Source organism: Colossoma macropomum, unplaced genomic scaffold (assembly GCF_904425465.1).
Source record: "Colossoma macropomum unplaced genomic scaffold, Colossoma_macropomum, whole genome shotgun sequence".
NCBI classification, from domain to species: domain Eukaryota; kingdom Metazoa; phylum Chordata; class Actinopteri; order Characiformes; family Serrasalmidae; genus Colossoma; species Colossoma macropomum.
Genome location: NW_023495565.1, coordinates 1799566 through 1816764, shown reverse-complemented (window position 1 = coordinate 1816764; position 17199 = coordinate 1799566). Strand labels below are relative to the sequence as shown.

The window sequence follows — 17199 nt, the reverse complement described above, 5'->3', positions numbered from 1 at the left end:
GACGAAGGAGTCCAAGACCAGTTCGGAAAAGAGTCAGACCAAAACGTTACGAAGACTAGGAATAAAGTGATCTTAGAGAATTCTACTCTTTTGGCATTGAAGGTTACTGGAGGTATAAATGTGTCACATTTAACTACGTTGGCGCCTCAGATGATTTCGACGATGTCAACTCTTTTGAAGAAGGTTATCAGAGCTAAGTTTGGAAGAGCGGTTTATCTCCCCTGTCGATGTGGAAGGTTTAATGTTGGTGGTAATAATCCTGCTAAGTGGAAAAATAGTCGTGGTGAAGATGTGTTGTTAACAGGACCTGAAGTTGATACTGTGCCTCGTGATCAGAGGAAGTATCTTTTGTATAATGACAAGAGGTGGTTGAAAGTTAGGAATGACTGTTCGCTTGTTGTGAGTAACGTTACATGGGAAGACCAAGGGGAATACGCATGTACTTATTTGGAGCCGGAGTTTAAATTTGTTCCGTTTCAAAATGTGTGGAGAGAGGGTTATATAACTCGTAAGGTAGTAGTTATGATAGAAGATTTGAGTTCTACTGGAGTTTTCATGGCTGCTACAAGGGTTCAGGAATGATTCACTACAGCAACTACTCCAAGGGTGAATATTGCATTGATGAAGCTTACCACTTTAGCTTCGGAAAGAACTACAGCTCAGAGGACTATTTTAGACATGGAAGATGAGTTTTTTTTATTTTGACTGGACACCAGAAGACATGACTGACCATCATCGTGTATTACAGAAGAGAGAAATTAAGTGGAAGGCATATGGATTTGATTCCTTGGTGTTAAAAATCGCAGACCCATGGGCAGGTAGGAACTTATGGTTCCAGCAGTTAACTCATTCTGTAAGATCAGTAAGAAAACTGAATTGTCCATGTGTGGTGAAAGTTCCAACACCAGGCACATGGCCTTCAATTTTAGAGACGGTACCAGAACCATTAAGTGCTAAATGTCAATCTTATGCATTATTGTGGCTGTTATATCAGCAGCAATCAGCAGAAGATAAGGTAATGGCTCTGTCAGTGCATCTATTTAGACCTAAACAAAATTGTTCTTGGTTGAGGGAGTTATCATATGTGAATTTACTTGATCAGCATGAAAATATGATAACAGCAATCCCTGATCCACTGGAAGTGAAATTTGTGGGGGCTAAAGATTGTTTTTGTTCAGATGATACTCATAATGGGCCTGGAAAGTTTATGGGAATATCAGACTGTAACAACTATATTATGGACTTGGGCAAGCGTAAATACGAGGCTATGGATGATTTGTATAAAGTGACTTTTCCGGTACCACACCGCAAACTGAGTAGAACTTTGATGGTGCGGAACCAAAAGTTGCCTGGAAATGTGACTATAGGGAATTTTAAGGATATTTGGTGGGTTTGTGGAGATAAGGCATATATATTTCTACCATATGGGTGGATAAGATGCTGTTATATGGCAACGTTGAAGCTTCCATATGAGGTTTTTACTGTACAGAAGGGAAAAGTATCTGATGAGGTGCAATCTGATGCTATATCTGGAAGTAGGAAGAAAAGGGAATTGGCACAATTTCATAATCTGGAGTTCTATCATTGGAGGATAAGTCTAGGAGATAAGTGGGGTATAGGATTGTTTCCATGGTATGGTGTGACATTTTTGGCAGATCACATTGATAATATTACCTACACCCTACAGGGTTTTGCAAATGAGACTATAAGAGGTTTTGAATACTTGTCAAATACTCAAAAGAGTCATAGACTGACGTTGCTGAAACATGACATGGCTCTTGATTATCTTTTGGCTAAACAAGGTGGCCTATGTGTGGCTTTGAACTTAACTGGGGATGCCTGTTATACTTTGATTCCTGATAGTTCTGACAATATGACTAGTGTCATAGATGCATTGAAGCATATAAGGGATGCGTTTGGCCCATCGGAAGGAGCTGGATGGTCTGTGAATGCTTGGTTGCAGGAGAAATTAGGACCGTTGGGAGCAGTGTTGGTTCAGATAATGGTAGCAGTTCTTATATCATTGAGTGTGATGTTCTGTTTCTGTACGTTGTTGTTGACCTTTGCAAAGGCTATGATATTAAGATGGGTTGGAGTTGTGATGCCTGGAGATCAAGTCCAGATGCCACTGCTACATAGGACTAATACAGACAATGATGAGGAAGTGGTGATAGAAGGCGAACTGATGGAGAAATATCCATTTTGAATATCTACTCTTATTATAGTCTTGACATTTATTTCTGTTATCAATTTGGTATATAGTAGTCTCTTACTATAGAGTGGGTTGATTGCAGGGGGAAATGGAAAAATGTGACTTGTAATTTGGAATAATGTGAAAGTATGATACTGTGAATTTCACATTTACTTATAAGGTGTTAATCTGTATTTGATGTTTCAATTTGCATCTGTTGTTTTTGCAAAAGATATTGGTTGGTGGTTTTCTTTTCTTTCCTTCAAGAACGATGTTGAGGGAAGACCACTGTAAGGGTGGTTGGATCTTCGGGACCCCGATGTGCATGGACAATAAGAATGGACTGGAGGACTTTGAATAAGGACACTATGATACAATGCCCAGAGTCAACACATCATCGACACTACACTGAGAGTCGACGCTGCTGAGGAGCTGCAGTGTGATACATTTTATGTCTTCTCATATATGTATTTGCATAGTATTGGATTTTGCTTTATTATATTGTAATGTGTGATATTGATAGAGGACATTTATAAGGTAGTGATAATCTTAGTAAGACATACTAGTTGGATTGAGTGTTTGAGTTGTTTATTGTATGAGTAGTACTTAAATTTATAACACTTTATTTTTGTTTTAATTGCTTGAAGACTGATGGTTTCTGTTACCGGGTAAATACACTGGGACCTCAGATGTTTTTTCTTTTTCTGTGCTTAGGGATATTGGTGGTAGGCAGGAAAGGTCCATTGGAAGGTCCGATGGGTCGACCAGCCTGAAGGTGGACATTGTTTTGATTTTATTTTCTATTTTTTATTTTTTATTTTCTTTTAGGTTTCATATGTATTTGCTTAAGTCATATCCTTATACGACTTGTCAAAATTCCTCCTTTTTAAATTGGGCTGGAGTACCCTATGTGGTCGCCTACGGCAGAGGGACTGTGAGAGAATTTTTCCTGTCTAGATTGTTTGATGGACATTTCAGGAAAGATAGCTGCCTGACAGGTTTTTCGCTCTCACACTCCATAAAGTTGTTGTATTGCTAAGGTTACGCTGTAGGAAGCATGTGTAGGAGGAACTGTTATTTTGTTGCAACTGTAAACATGCATGTGTCATATGAAGTATGTTTAAAAGAGTAGCTGTATAGAAGAGGGGAAATATGTAGTATCCAAGCTCCAGGTGTAATCTGACGTTGCAGGATTGGAATGTTCAAGTGAGGGGGCCCCTCGTCCAAAGGTCTCTTTCCACTTTAGTTCCAGATGAATGAGACTATTCTAAGAAGGACTATATGTTCCATCTCCTTTTTCCATAACAACCACCCTATATAAGCAGTAGGTCATACTGCTCTGGAGGGGACACTTCAGAATTGGCATGGATCCCCTCTCAGGTACTTTATAGTGCTTGATATGATACTGTTTTACTTTGCAATAAACATCTTATACAAGCAAGGCGGTGTCAGCAGAGACTTCTTCAACATCTTCACAGCATCGCTATTTAATAAACAACACAGTTACAGCTAAACTCTGCTCGCTTGATGTTTGTATGTCCAGTATGCTCCAAACAGAACTAATACACTGTTCTGTTTCTCCGGCAAGCTGAACAGCTGCCCCTCCTGTCCAGGTTGACACAACTGGAAGACTAAACCTGATTAGGTGTTCCTGCTCGCTTGACCTCCAGACTAGCTTGACTACCACCGAGCACCACCTGCATGTGCCATTCATCCTCCTTTTGTGTCAGAAAGTATCACCTACACATGCTGCTCATCCTTCTATTGTGATAGAAAGCCTCAACTGCATGTGCCATGTTGCATGTTCTGTTGTAATTACAAGCCTAAACTGGAGACTGAACAGTGCATCATCACTTCCCCTTAAACTCCTACTATGATCTATGTTTGGGCTCTTTATTGCAGATCTTTGCAGACTCCTAATCGGATATAGACATTATACACATGCCTTGCACTGTGAGTGCTCAGCCATCACTGATTTAACTCTCATTCTTTTGATTCTAACAGTTATTAATTAATCTATTTCTGTTAAATTATTAGGTGTTTAATATATATTTCATCTACACTGGTTGAACAATCGCAATGGGTATTCAGCCATGTTAGAAGCCACAGTAGAAAACTTGATATACACACACTTATAAATGTACATATCAACTGAGTTCTGTATTAGTGCACCAAGATACTACTCATAAGTGTGGCCAGTCATAAGTGTGTGTATGAGGTTAACGGCCTGAAATGGTATTAAACATACCCTATATTTAAAGCAAGGACCTGACAACTGTATGCTTATGATTATGTAATCAAAAACTAAAACTTCAGCAAAAAGACTAGAATATACAATGATTAGCCACTGAAAGTTCTATACACCATCACTCAATACTAGCCCGAGTTAAAACAAACATTAATGCCATGACCAGGGCTAGCTTTGGAGCAATGTACCTCAGTAGCTGTTAAAAGCTGTCACCATCCACTGTCCATCTCTATAATTTCGTACAACCAAGTGTGGTTTCCTCACACCACCGTGCATCACAATTTCTCTCAAGGGATGAAAGGTTTTGCTGACTTATTGCTTGTCAATGTTAGCTTTTGATATTGTACATCATTGTAGTTGTGCGATCATCTATTTTTAGTTGCACGCTGTGTTTTTTAAGTAGGCCTATCTAGCAAAACCTAATGCCTATTGCATCTTCATGCATACACTTCAAAAACATTCCTCAACTTGGAAGATAAACTCACTTATTCAAATAAGAGCTATTCTTTTTTGGAAATTTGAAAAAAAAAAATATATAAACTTATGTAACCACCATCAATCGTTCACTTGTTGGTTAAGACTAAAACAGTTAATCATTCACATCCCTATCACATTTGTCTTTTTTGCTCAAATGTGACCACAAGAAAGTTTTCCAAGTAAACAAAAGTAAACAAATAAGCTTAATCAAAGTCAAAGTTAAATTTATTTATATAGTGCTTTTTACAAGAGACATTGTCACAAAGCAGCTTTACAGAAAATCTGGGTCCAAGCCCCGGTGAGCAAGCCAAGGGTAACAGTGGCAAGGAAAAACTCCTTAAAAGCAAGAGGAAGAAACTTTGAGAGGAACCAAGTTTCAAAAAAGGGAACTCATCCACCTCTGGACAACACCGGATAGCAAAACAAAAACACAAGAGCAAAATTACCAGAGGATAAGATTTTACAATGAATATATTAATTAATTGTATTAATTAAAACATGGAATATAGAGAAAAGGAAAAATGAACCAGCTTGTCACTGGACAGAACTAACCAGTGATGACTGATGACTACTGTTAGAGGCCTATCTGAGTAACAACAAGAAACAGATCTATGAAAATCAGTCACTGTTACCAGTGAACACCAGTGACTATTGTTAGGAGCATATTACAGTGAAAAAAACATGAATGTCGGTGACTACTGTTAGAAGCCTACAATGATCTGTTAGTATGAAAATGAGAAAAACTCAGAGTACTGTGATGGAGGGAAAGCAATATCTATGATTAAATAGTTTGACTCCATGCAGGCAGCAGTATCATCAGAAGGCTCACTGGCATGCAGATGAGGCTTTCTGCACAGCACCGGACAGCAGGAAGCTCGATGTTGGTCAAATTGGTCCAGAACGCAGGCAAACAGGGATACCCAATCAAGGCAGATGATGCAACAGCATCAGACCGTGCAGGATGGGCAGTTGTTCAGCTCAGCAAAGAAACACACAGACAGTTAGTTCTGTTAGGAGTGACTGAGAACAGTACATAGTGTTACAGAGTGCAGCAGTGACTACAGGAGGCCTACTATTACAGCCTAACTAAAAGGAAAAGCCAGAAGGTAGCAAAGACACAAGGGCCGAGATGTCAGTGCCACTCTGCTCCTCCGTCAACAAACACGAGTGAATGCATAAGAGCAGCAGGGTGACAGCATTGGCATTCTCAGTTCACCATAATACTCTATGTCAGTGAACCCCCAGATCTGCACCTTTTACCTAATTCTAGGTACTAATAGTAAGCCAGCACCTTGTGATCTAAGTAGGCTTGAAAGTTCATAAGAGATTAGCGCACTCAAGTACTGAGGGGCGAGGATGTTTAGAGCTAAAATGTGTTAAGGCTTTTGCTGGAACATCCAGAAAGCATCATTTACAATTTTCACTAGTGCAGTTTCTGTACTATGATGAGCCCTACATCCAGACTGAAATTTTTCATGTATATGATTCCTATGCGAGTGGGAAATTAGTTGTTGCGCCACAGCTTTGTCTAAAATCTTAGATGTAAAGGGAAGATTTGAGATAGGTCTATAATTTGATAACTCACAGGATGAAGATTAAGTTTCTTTATCAGAGGTTTAATTACTGCTGCATTGCTGCTGTAAGCTGATGGTATCAGGAGTTCAGTAGCCGTCTGGTTCTTAGTTAATTTAGAAATTGTGCTAAATAATAATCTAGGATTATTCTTATTATTTTCAATCAGAGACGAGAGATAAGTTGAGTGTGCTGCAGTAAGTGCCCTTCTATAGTATATAAGACTATCCTTCAGGGCAGACTGGAATACTTCTACTTTAGTTGGGTGCCATTTACGCTCTGTCTGACTGTCTGTTTTAAAGCTTGACTATCATCATTGTACCATTGAACTGTGCAGAAAGCTTTTTGCGCTTTATTCTTTTACTTTTTAGTGGAGCCACGGTATTTGTTCATAATATTTAATTTGCTAGGTTAAGATGTACAGCTGATAGAAGCTGATAAATCTGGAAGTTTTTGGGTAAAGCTACTAGCTGTGGAGGATGTTACAGTATGCTTAACACGAATATGTGGCAATGAACATATGATTTATTACTTTATTCAAGAGCATTATTAAACCTTCATAGGAAGTTAGTGAAATTCCCGTAAGAACTCAGAATAGGGCCCTGGTGTAGTGAACTGTAATTGGTAAAAATGAATTCTTATTTGCTCCTCAATCATTATATCAATCATTAGAAAAAAAGATTTTCATAAGAAGAGAATGTGTAGCCTGCTTTCTGGTTAATGCCTAAAGCATTTGCATAAATGGTTGCTATACCTCCACCCTGGCTGTTTAACTGAGGGCTATGTACACAGTTGTAGTCTTTAAATGGGAGAGGAGTGGTGCTTGTGTGCGGAAGCTTTAGCATTAGCTTTAGCTTTGCGACTATGCCACCAAGATGCCACCCATTTGCCCCGCTGTGAGGACTCTGCTGCCGAATGTGAAGCCATGATAACTCTCCCTGAGGCACACGAAGCTTCTAACAGCAAGTCTGAGCCTTTTAGCCTACTCTTTTCTAAATTCCGGATGCACACCTCTAACTGTGTAATCTTCTCTGTCAAGCAAGAGATCAACTTTTACTTCTCACAGACGAAGCTAGTAACGCTGCTGTTATTAGTGACAAAGAAAGAGGCATAGCTGAACATTTAGCACGCAAAGCAACAGCTCATGGTCTGCTATACTGGTACTTACGTTGCTTCATTGGCTGATTTGTGTAATTTCCAAATGGAGCAGATAAGAGAAAAAAATACATCCAAAAGTAAGTTTTTTGTGAGTAAAATGCGACAACAAATTCAAAAGGTAAAAAAAACAGAACAGAAGAACAGAAAGAACAGAAACTGTGTCACATTTGGTAGTTGGTGCAGACAGAAGAACCTTTCCTATGTACTCAGAGCAGAGGGTCTCATGTAATTCATAATGTATAATGTAGATCTTAAACATTGCACTGTAAAAGGTATTTATAATGTAATCATAATCTATTTATTACTTTTCACAGTTTAATAACATTATTTTCATCATGTGAACACAAGCCACACATGAACATGAATATAAAAATCATGTGATTTCTGTAGGGTGAATGCAGTTTTAAATGTTCATCACTGACATCCCATTAGAGCAACATGTTACATCTTGTTCATACAGTTTGTGGAATGGAATGGGCGATGGGGAACTGTATCTTTCTACTTTGCTATTATTTGTTTTCTGCTCACTGAATTACCAAAAAGTCTGCCATCCAGTGTAGTTTGCCAAATTACTGGTACTGCTGGCATCCGCTGTATGTTTTGCTTGATAATGCTTGCTTGTAAACTTGTTGTACTAAGTAATTCACCACTGCAGTAGCTGGAAACAACTTTTATGAAAAGAACCATTATTAGAGATTGCCATTTAAAAACTGTATTTGAAAGGGAGGGCTACAGTCGCGGACTCGGAGCGCACAAGCAGCTTTCCTTCAGCCTGCACTACTAGAGATACTACTATGCATGAAAGGTCAAACAAGAAAAATGCATTAATGATGTTAAAAAATGGATTTAATATGTTAAATGTTAAATTGGACAGCACTTGTAAGAATATGAAAATAAATCAATATTGCCAAACTATTAATCACACAAGCATCAATACAAAAGCACAAATTACTGATTATCATAGCACTGACACACTTGTAGTCACTATTAAAAATGACATTTTTCTGGTCATGTTTGTTGGAAACCAAACTGATGTTGGAGAAAGTTAACTCCTTGAACCTGAAGCCCTTACTAGCCAGCGTTATGTCATCGAGCTGTGACACAGCATCAGTGAGTAATTTAATTAAGCAATAGAACACGAGAGGGAGTGTGTTATCGCAAAATAACATCACGGCTGTGATTTGGTCGCGGCACAAGCCGAACGTGGCATTTAATATGCCTCATGAACATGACATTTAATATGTTCTAATGTTAGCAATTCCTTCCGCCAAATTATAGTTCTTTAACAAGCAGCTTGTTGCTACGTCAGAGTAACGAACTCCACTCGCCTCGCCTTTTGAAGTACGGACTGAGCCATAAAACTGCTGCAGTATCAAGTGTAGCTCAGTGTTGTCATTTTTTGCTAGATCGATATTAATGTTGTTTTGTTCCAGCCAATTTGTAAAGCATTTTACAGTCCAATTTGTTTGGCGAATGGTATTCAGTTTATTTCTGGCTGATTCCAGGTTGTTTAAGTGTTCTTCTGTCACAGCTGCCGACTGAAAAGCTTGCTCAGTGGTAATGACAGTTTTGGAATTTAGTGTAGTCTCATCTTCAGAGTCTGACCAAATTGGCTGTAGGTCAAATGTAATCTTAAAAGTACCTATTTTCTGTTTGTTCGCAAAAGTAAGATGTAAAAATGTTGAAATGGCTTGAGCATTTCCTACAGCTGTCAAAGTCGTTGCTTAGCAACGGCATCTCAGCGGAGTGATATAATGTTTGCGAAAAAAAAACAAGCTGCTATGGCGAAATAACAGTACAGTTAGAACGCTTCTCAACCAATCAGCTTGCATGCCCAGAACTGTTGTATAGCTTGGAATATCACCCAAATTCCCTATATTATTAATCTTCCTTTAGCCTTCATATTCCAACAAACAGCTAAAACAGTGGCATATTCACATATCTTAGCACTTACCAGACCTCACTAACCAAAGTGATTTCATCCACCTGTGACCAACCACCAGCCAACAATCCAACTCCAAATTCACCTGAAATCCACTTGCAGCCATTATATTTCTGCTTTTAGCCTTCATATTATAACAAAAGGTTAAAAATAGCGACATGATTCACACATCAGAACACTCAGCAGACCCTGTCCTCACTATCCAGAGTGAGAAAACCCAGCTCTAACCAAACACCAGCCAGAAATCCAACACCAAACGCAGCCAAATTCATTGTAAAACCTGCTATTAGCTTTCTGCTTTAGCCTTCATAAGGCAACAAAAAGGGTTAAAACAGTGAAGCTATTCACCCATCATAGCGATCAGTAGGACTTACCCTGTGTGTCTGTTCAGAGTAATTTTATGGAGCTGCAGTAAAGAATCGTTGAGTAATTCAGTTCAGAAAACCACAATTCAAATTCTGCATTTACGTCCATTCAAATGCCCCATTTAAATGCCTCACTGCACATGCTGGATCTGGAACTTCTCCTCGTTTCAAACAGTCCTCTGATTGACTCCGACTCTTAGTTTAAGTGTTGATAATCAGAAATTTACAGCTAAATACAGATAACAACCACAAAAATAGTCAGAGTGAGGCACATATAAGATCATGTGTTCTCCACATGCTTCTGCACTGCTTCTGTGCTAACAGAGTGAGGTAGGGGCAACAGTAACGCAACAGAGGGCAGTGTTCCAATCCACTAGACTAAGTGCACTTCAATCTTTCACTCAAAATCACACAAACAGGCACTAAAACACATTTTAACAATAAATAACAATACATATGATAAATAAATGAATTTTATTTAGTTCTGTCTTTAAATTCACATCGCCACCTTATGCTAATTATTTATTTTTATTCAATTATAAGCAATAGAATGAACTACCATCAAAATTTTAATATTTTCAGTTCACAGACACTCTAGGACACTCACTGAAAAGGTATCTGAGGTGAGGTTTTTAAGATCTATATAAGCAGAAATTGACAAATTTGCAGGCACTAAGTAAATTTTTGATCAAAAATTTGTCAAATTCATAAAAACATGAAAAGTCTGTTAGCATTTACATGTCAAAAATTAGCATATCTGAGTAGCCCAGGGTCTCCTGAAAATAACAACATATGGGACCTGTGACTGTCTCATGAAAATACTTTACAACTGTAATTGTTACTGACCAAAATACCAAAAAATTTCATGAAGGATACCTTTTCATGCCACTGCAGCAGAATTGCACTGCTATTCTCCGAGGGCTTCTCAAAGCCTTTGTAGATATACTTCATGAGGAGGTCAACACCATTCCTGTCCAGGGATTTGACAGCAGGTTCTATGTGACTGCTCTTGAATGATGTCAGTACTCTCAAAACTACCGCCTGAGCTTTTTCCTGAGAGAGAAAGAGAGAGAGAGAGAGATGTGCATATGCAGAGGCCAACATAAGGTATAATAAAAACAACAGACAAAAGGGTAACAGAGGAAATGTTACGAAGGCTGAGCAGGGTTCTTCTACTGATACAAGTTTGATATCGTAAAAATAACAGAAACCTTTTGGGTGCTATATAGAACCCTTTTCAAAAATCTACAGCACATCCTCTATCAACCTGAAGAAACTTTTCATGACACAAAGAACCATTTAGTCATGCATTTAATCATGGTTCTATAAAGGACCACTTTCTTTATGAAAAAGCCCTTGAAGAACCATCTTTTTTAAAGATTGTAGAGTCCACGTGTTGGTGGTTCGGAGCTCTTCTGGCAGCACACGGAGGATCAACAGCACATTAGGTGGGTGGGCATAATGTTTTGGCACAGGTTGTCTGGTTATTGTAGTGTGTTAGCTTCAGACATGCTATGCAAAGTACCTACCTGTCTAGCACAGGGATGTCCAGACTTATCCTGTGGCTGCAGGTTTTCAAACATTTAGGAGCACACTTCATTCCACGTATTGATTATATGCTCCTTCTTTGTTGGAATGAAAACCCCATAGCCACAACAGCCCATTTGCAGATAAGACTGAACACCCATGGTCTACCAGGTATAGAGCAAGATCGGCTTTATGCTCTTCCTCAGCTCTCTCTAGATCTTTTCCATTTGTACTTTCTCTTATTTTTTAAGAGCGCTACACAGGTCACACTGGTTTATAATTCATAACTCTGCTGTGAACAAACAAGATAACTGACAGGCAAGAAGATATGGCACCTTGTCCTGACTGGTTACATGTTGGGTGGTCCACAATGTGAGGATAATTGTGCCAATTATTACAAAAAGTGTTATTGACTTGTTATTAGAAAAAAAAGCTAAACAAACAAGAAAAAAAACCCAGATGACCCTAACTTTCATTGTAGACAATGCACAAATATACTGACACTCAGAGAACACAGTACCTTTATTGCTGGATTCTTGCTGTTGATTGGAGGATTTCTTAGTGCAACATGAAAAGCTGACATCATGTCCCCTGTACATTCAGCTGGTTAAGGAATCTCTCAACAGGGCTTAAAAACTATAAATTAGTCAGTGTAAGCAAAGGAGAAGCTAGAACAACTTATTCTTGGGGAATTTTGACAATTGTTGACAAATGTTATTCAATATAGAAGGATTTTATACTTTGAAAATCCTTACCCAGACATAAAACATAATTTACAATGGACAGATGGGTAATAAGTAAAAAAAACACATATCTGATTAAGAATCAGCAACATTACTATCAGATCATTTTCTGGAAATGACCTAGATACAGAAATAGAGGATGTCTATATAGAGGCAAAATAGAAAGAGAAAGGCATCCAACTTTTCAGCACATCCTTGTCTCCCATAATATTCCAAACTTAATTTCCCTCGGCTTCCCCTTTTTTTAATTATGTTCTAAGAATTTCTAAAGCTTACTCAGCCCTTCCTTGCTCTACAAAAGTATGATTTCAGTGATTTCATCTTCAGCATGTTCAAATGACCCTGGCTTGCACACCATTGTGCTGAATATAACTCAGGAAAGTTTACATTATAAGAGATCATTGGTACTTTTCAAAACTGATTGGTCCAGACACTCTCAGGCAGACGCATTTGTAGTTCTATGGACGAAGAGAGAAGTAATCTTCTATTGCTATTTTCAGCCTCTAGATAAAGTTTTTTCGAGCTGATGGTTTATGGGTGTCAAGTTTTAAACACACTAATTTCATTATCACACTCTTTACAGCACTACTGTCAATTACTGCATTAAACTCCCAAAATAGCACCTCTCAGACACAAAAAAAGGAATAAAACATAGCACCCTTGAGGACTTTTCACAGAGTGCAAAAAATTACAAACAGATAGGTGGGGGCATTAGGCCATGAAATTCTCCAAGAAAAGGACATACAAATATTGTATCTATAATAATCCTACTGTAATAGAATAAAATAATGATGCTTGCAGTCCAAAAATAATGATTGCACCAGCATTGCTCTTCTGCTCAAATCAAATTTACCTGAAGTGCAGAGCACTCTGAGGAAATGCATACATGGGTAACATGGAACAAACACAAATTCAACTGAGATCAGTTAAGATATCTAAGAGATCAGAGTCCCAACAAAGGAAAAGTAAAGTTTTTACTTAAGTAGCATAACTGTTAAAGTGACAGTTCAGCCCTTTCCACAAATGTTGTCTGCAGGATTCTACAGTGTGAGCAAAATACTTGCATTTGCTCCTAATTTAAAAAAAATGCAAACAGAATTTTGATTTAGGAGCACAAGTGAAGATTTTATCCAAGTAGCCTACCACTTCATTATTCTTATTCATTATGTGTGAACACAAATGTGTGTATTTTTCCCAATGCAGCATGCCACTGGCCTCGAATGCTACTATTTTAACTATTTATAACTGCTGGTTTACTATAAGACCAAGTTTTTTGACTTTGCTATGGTCTAACATTCAGCAGTGAATGTACAAATCTCAATTGCAAAAAAGTTAGGACAGTTTGTAAAATACAAATATAAACAACAAACGGAGAGCTGTAACTCCACTTTCACCTGTATTTAAAAACCAAAAAAAACTAGTACAAATATAAGACTTATAAGTAAACAGTACTGTAACAGTACTGTGCACAGTGGAAGCCATGTACCACCAAAATCTTCAAGCACCACTGACTTCTCTCGGCTCAAGCTCATCTGATATGGACTTATGCACAGTGGAAACGAGTATTGTGATCCGAAGAGTCACCCTTTCAGACTGCTCATCTCAGTCATGTTCTCTGAGCCAAAGAAGCAAAGGACCATCCAGACTGTTACCATCTTGACTTCTGGATGATGTCTTTTTCAAGGACATCTATGCTTACTTTAAGATCACAATGCCAAGCCACACTCTGTATGTGTTACTACAGCATGGCCGCATAATCAGAGAGTGCAGATGATAGACTGGTCTGCTTGCAGTCCAGACCTGCCTCCCACTGAAAAAAATGTGGCACACAACGTACACAAAATACAGGCCCAGTTGCACAGATGATGACTTTATACCTACTTCAGTTTAGTTATTGTGTTCAGTAGCAAATATTTAGCCTTTTGTTGTGAGGACTTGTATTTTGATGGGCAGGGCTTCATGCTGAGGTAAACATTGTGAGACTAGCAGTAAAAAGAGTAGCCTAGGCAGCTTCCACACAATCAAGCTACTTCAACACTGTGACGCCTGTATGATTGGGGTTGTTGTTATTGAATCATCCATCTTCTTGGCCAATAAGATTAAATTTGCCTATATGTCTAGGTAAACTACACAATCACCAAAAGTATTCACCCACCCATGCAAATCATTGAATTCAGGTGTGCCATCACTTCCATGGCCACAGGTGTATAAAACCAAGCACCTAGGCATGCAGACTGCTTCTATAACCATTTGTGAAACAATTCGTCGCTCTCAGGAGCTCAGTGAATTCCAGCGTGGTACTGTGATAGGATGCCACCTGCGCAACAAGTCCAATTGTGAAATTTCCTCGCTACTAAATATTCCACAGTCAACTATCAGTGGTATTGTAACAAAGTGAAAGCGACTGGGAACGACAGCAACTCATGTAAAGAGCGGGGTCAGCGGATGCTGAGGCGCATAGTGCGCAGGGGTCGCCAACTTTCTAAGTCAATCGCTACAGACCTCCAAACTTCATGTGGCCTTCAGATTAGCTCAAGAACAGTGCCTAGAGAGCTTCATGGAATGGGTTTCCATGGCCGAGCAGCTGCATCCAAGCCTTACATCACCAAGCGCAATGCAAAGTGTCGAATGAAGTGGTGTAAAGCACGCCGCCACTGGACTCTAGAGCAGTGGAGACGTTCTCTGGAGTGACGAATCACGCATTTCCATCTGACAATCCGATGGACGAGTCTGGGCTTGGCGGTTGACAGGAGAACAGTCTGACTGCATTGTGCCAAGTGTAAAGTTTGATGGAGGGGGGATTACGGTGTGGGGTTGTTTTTTTAGGAGTTGGGCTCGGCCCCTTAGTTCCAGTGAAAGGAACTCTTAATGCTTCAGCATACCACAATTTCATGCTCCCAACTTTGTGGGAACAGTTTGGGGATGGCCCCTCCCTGTTCCAACATGACTGCGCACCAGTGCACAAAGCAAGGTCCATAAAGACATGGATGAGCAAGTTTGGTGTGAAAGAACTTGACTGGCCTGCACAGAGTCCTGACCTCAACTAGAACACCTTTGGGATGAATTAGAGAGGAGACTGCGAGCCAGGCCTTCTCGTCCAACATCAGTGTCTGACCTCAAAAATGCGCTTCTGGAAGAATGGTCAAAAATTCCCATAAACACACTCCTAAACCTTGTGGAAAGCCTTCCCAGAAGAGTTGAAGCTGTTATAACTGCAAATGGTGGGCCGACATCATATTAAGCCCTATGGATTAAGAATGGGATGTCACTCAAGTTCATATGCGTGTGAAGGCAGACGAGCGCATACTTTTGGCAATATAGTGTATCTTTGATGACGTGCAATTCCTTAGCAGCCCTATATCATAATGCTCCCACTACCGTACATTACTGTGGTAATGGTGTTCTTGGAATCACACGTGCAACCCACCTTTATCCAAACATGACAAGCTGAATTATTGCGAAAGAGATCTATTTTTGTTTTGTCTAACCAGAGTACTTTGTTCCAAAGAATGTCTGAGTTGTCTAAATGCTTGTGTGCAAATTTTAGACATCTGTTCTTCTCTTTTTTTCATGGGGCATAGGGACAGAGAAATTGAGGTGACTGCTGTGCAGATCACTTCAATTTGTTCTCAGCGCAAGTGTTGTTCCTGCTGCATTCAAGTCATCCTGGAAATCTTTTCTTTTCAAGTGACTTGTACCTCCTTTGTCATCTCCTCGTTGTGAGATCTTGTATGTGCATCTCCTGTTCCATGAACTTTATACTCAGTGTGAGGGGGGTCAACTTTTTCTCCAGGGTGTAAAGGGAACCAGATGCAGCCCAGGCACATGCTTCAGTGAACTGAAGTCTTACAATCCTTATAGTATCTTGCTTGTTTAACGTAATGTCTGCAGTCTGTAGATGATAATAAATCCATTACACCAGCTCATGGGGCATGTAGCACACAACAGCTTTTGTAGTCAGGGGTCACCAACAAAGTATTCTAGAGCAAAACTGCCAGCAAATCACACACACACACAAACACCCTCAACAACAGCAGAACATCATTTACAAAGACCAAAGATGCTATCCATGTGCAAAAATGTAGGCAGATGTGTTGCTAGCATACAGCATCTAAGGTATTTTCTATAAGAACCATGTTTTTCACTTCTGACATAATGAAAAAGATCACTGTAGCTTAGGCTTTTGAGCTTTCTTTACTATCAGTAGCCAACATTTTATTAAATGTCCTAGCATATTAGTTGAGAACAGTGAGGTATCATTGTTGTGCATCCCATCAGTTTCTGAAAGTACTATTTGCCTAAATATGAGGTATGATGGCATATACCTTTATGTGCCGTCTCCTTCATAACTCACCATTTTGCTAGTAGGTCCTACCTGCTCATTGTTTTCCTGACATCCTCCTGCATGCTGACTGTTATTCCAACCTCTCTCTGCTTCCTTCATACAAAGCACATAAATGCAAAACTCACCATCACCCATCCTATCCAGCTCAGTATTACGCCTGCATGATTACATCAAATAATACAGGCCGCATTATCCTCTCTATGTCCTAATTCTTGTTTCAACTTATTCTTTATTTTTAACACGCTCATGTTAACTGTGAATAAAATCTAATATGAGCTCAAGAAATTAGTCATACATTTGAACTAATGCAATTACCCAGCCTTTAGCACACGTTGATTTTTATATTGTTCCAACTACCCACTGGAACAATATCATTGTGGAATACCTAGGAAATAAGAAATGACTTGTTGCAATGGTGGCATCCTATAACACTACCACTCTCAAAGTCAGTGAGCTCTTTAGAATGACCTGTTCTTCCACAAATGTTTGTAAAGGCAAAGTTCATGGCAAGGTGCATGATTTTATACACCTGTGGCAATGGAACTGAATGAAACACCAACTCAATGATTAAGATTAATCAATACTTTTGTCCATATTGTGTATAGTGTATGTCGCTAATCGATCTGCATTC

The 17199-nt window shown here is 39.1% G+C and overlaps 1 protein-coding gene across 3 annotated transcripts in view; it reads right to left on the bottom strand.

Moving 5' to 3' along the window:
- arpc5lb (actin related protein 2/3 complex, subunit 5-like, b) overlaps positions 1-17199 on the bottom strand; it is a 49866-nt gene that overhangs the window by 16135 nt on the left and 16532 nt on the right. Inside the window, exons 2-5 of one of the 3 annotated variants that reach the window (XM_036562963.1) lie at positions 12001-12073; positions 10830-11006; positions 7657-7669; positions 5484-5498 (exon numbers count right to left, since the gene is read on the bottom strand). In XM_036562963.1, the coding sequence (XP_036418856.1) occupies positions 5491-5498; positions 7657-7669; positions 10830-11006; positions 12001-12073 (271 nt within the window). In that variant the 3' untranslated portion in view covers positions 5484-5490. Of the gene's footprint in view, positions 1-5483; positions 5499-7656; positions 7670-10829; positions 11007-12000; positions 12074-17199 lie in introns of those variants that run through there. The other 2 variants (XM_036562962.1, XM_036562961.1) reach the window with 2 other exon arrangements.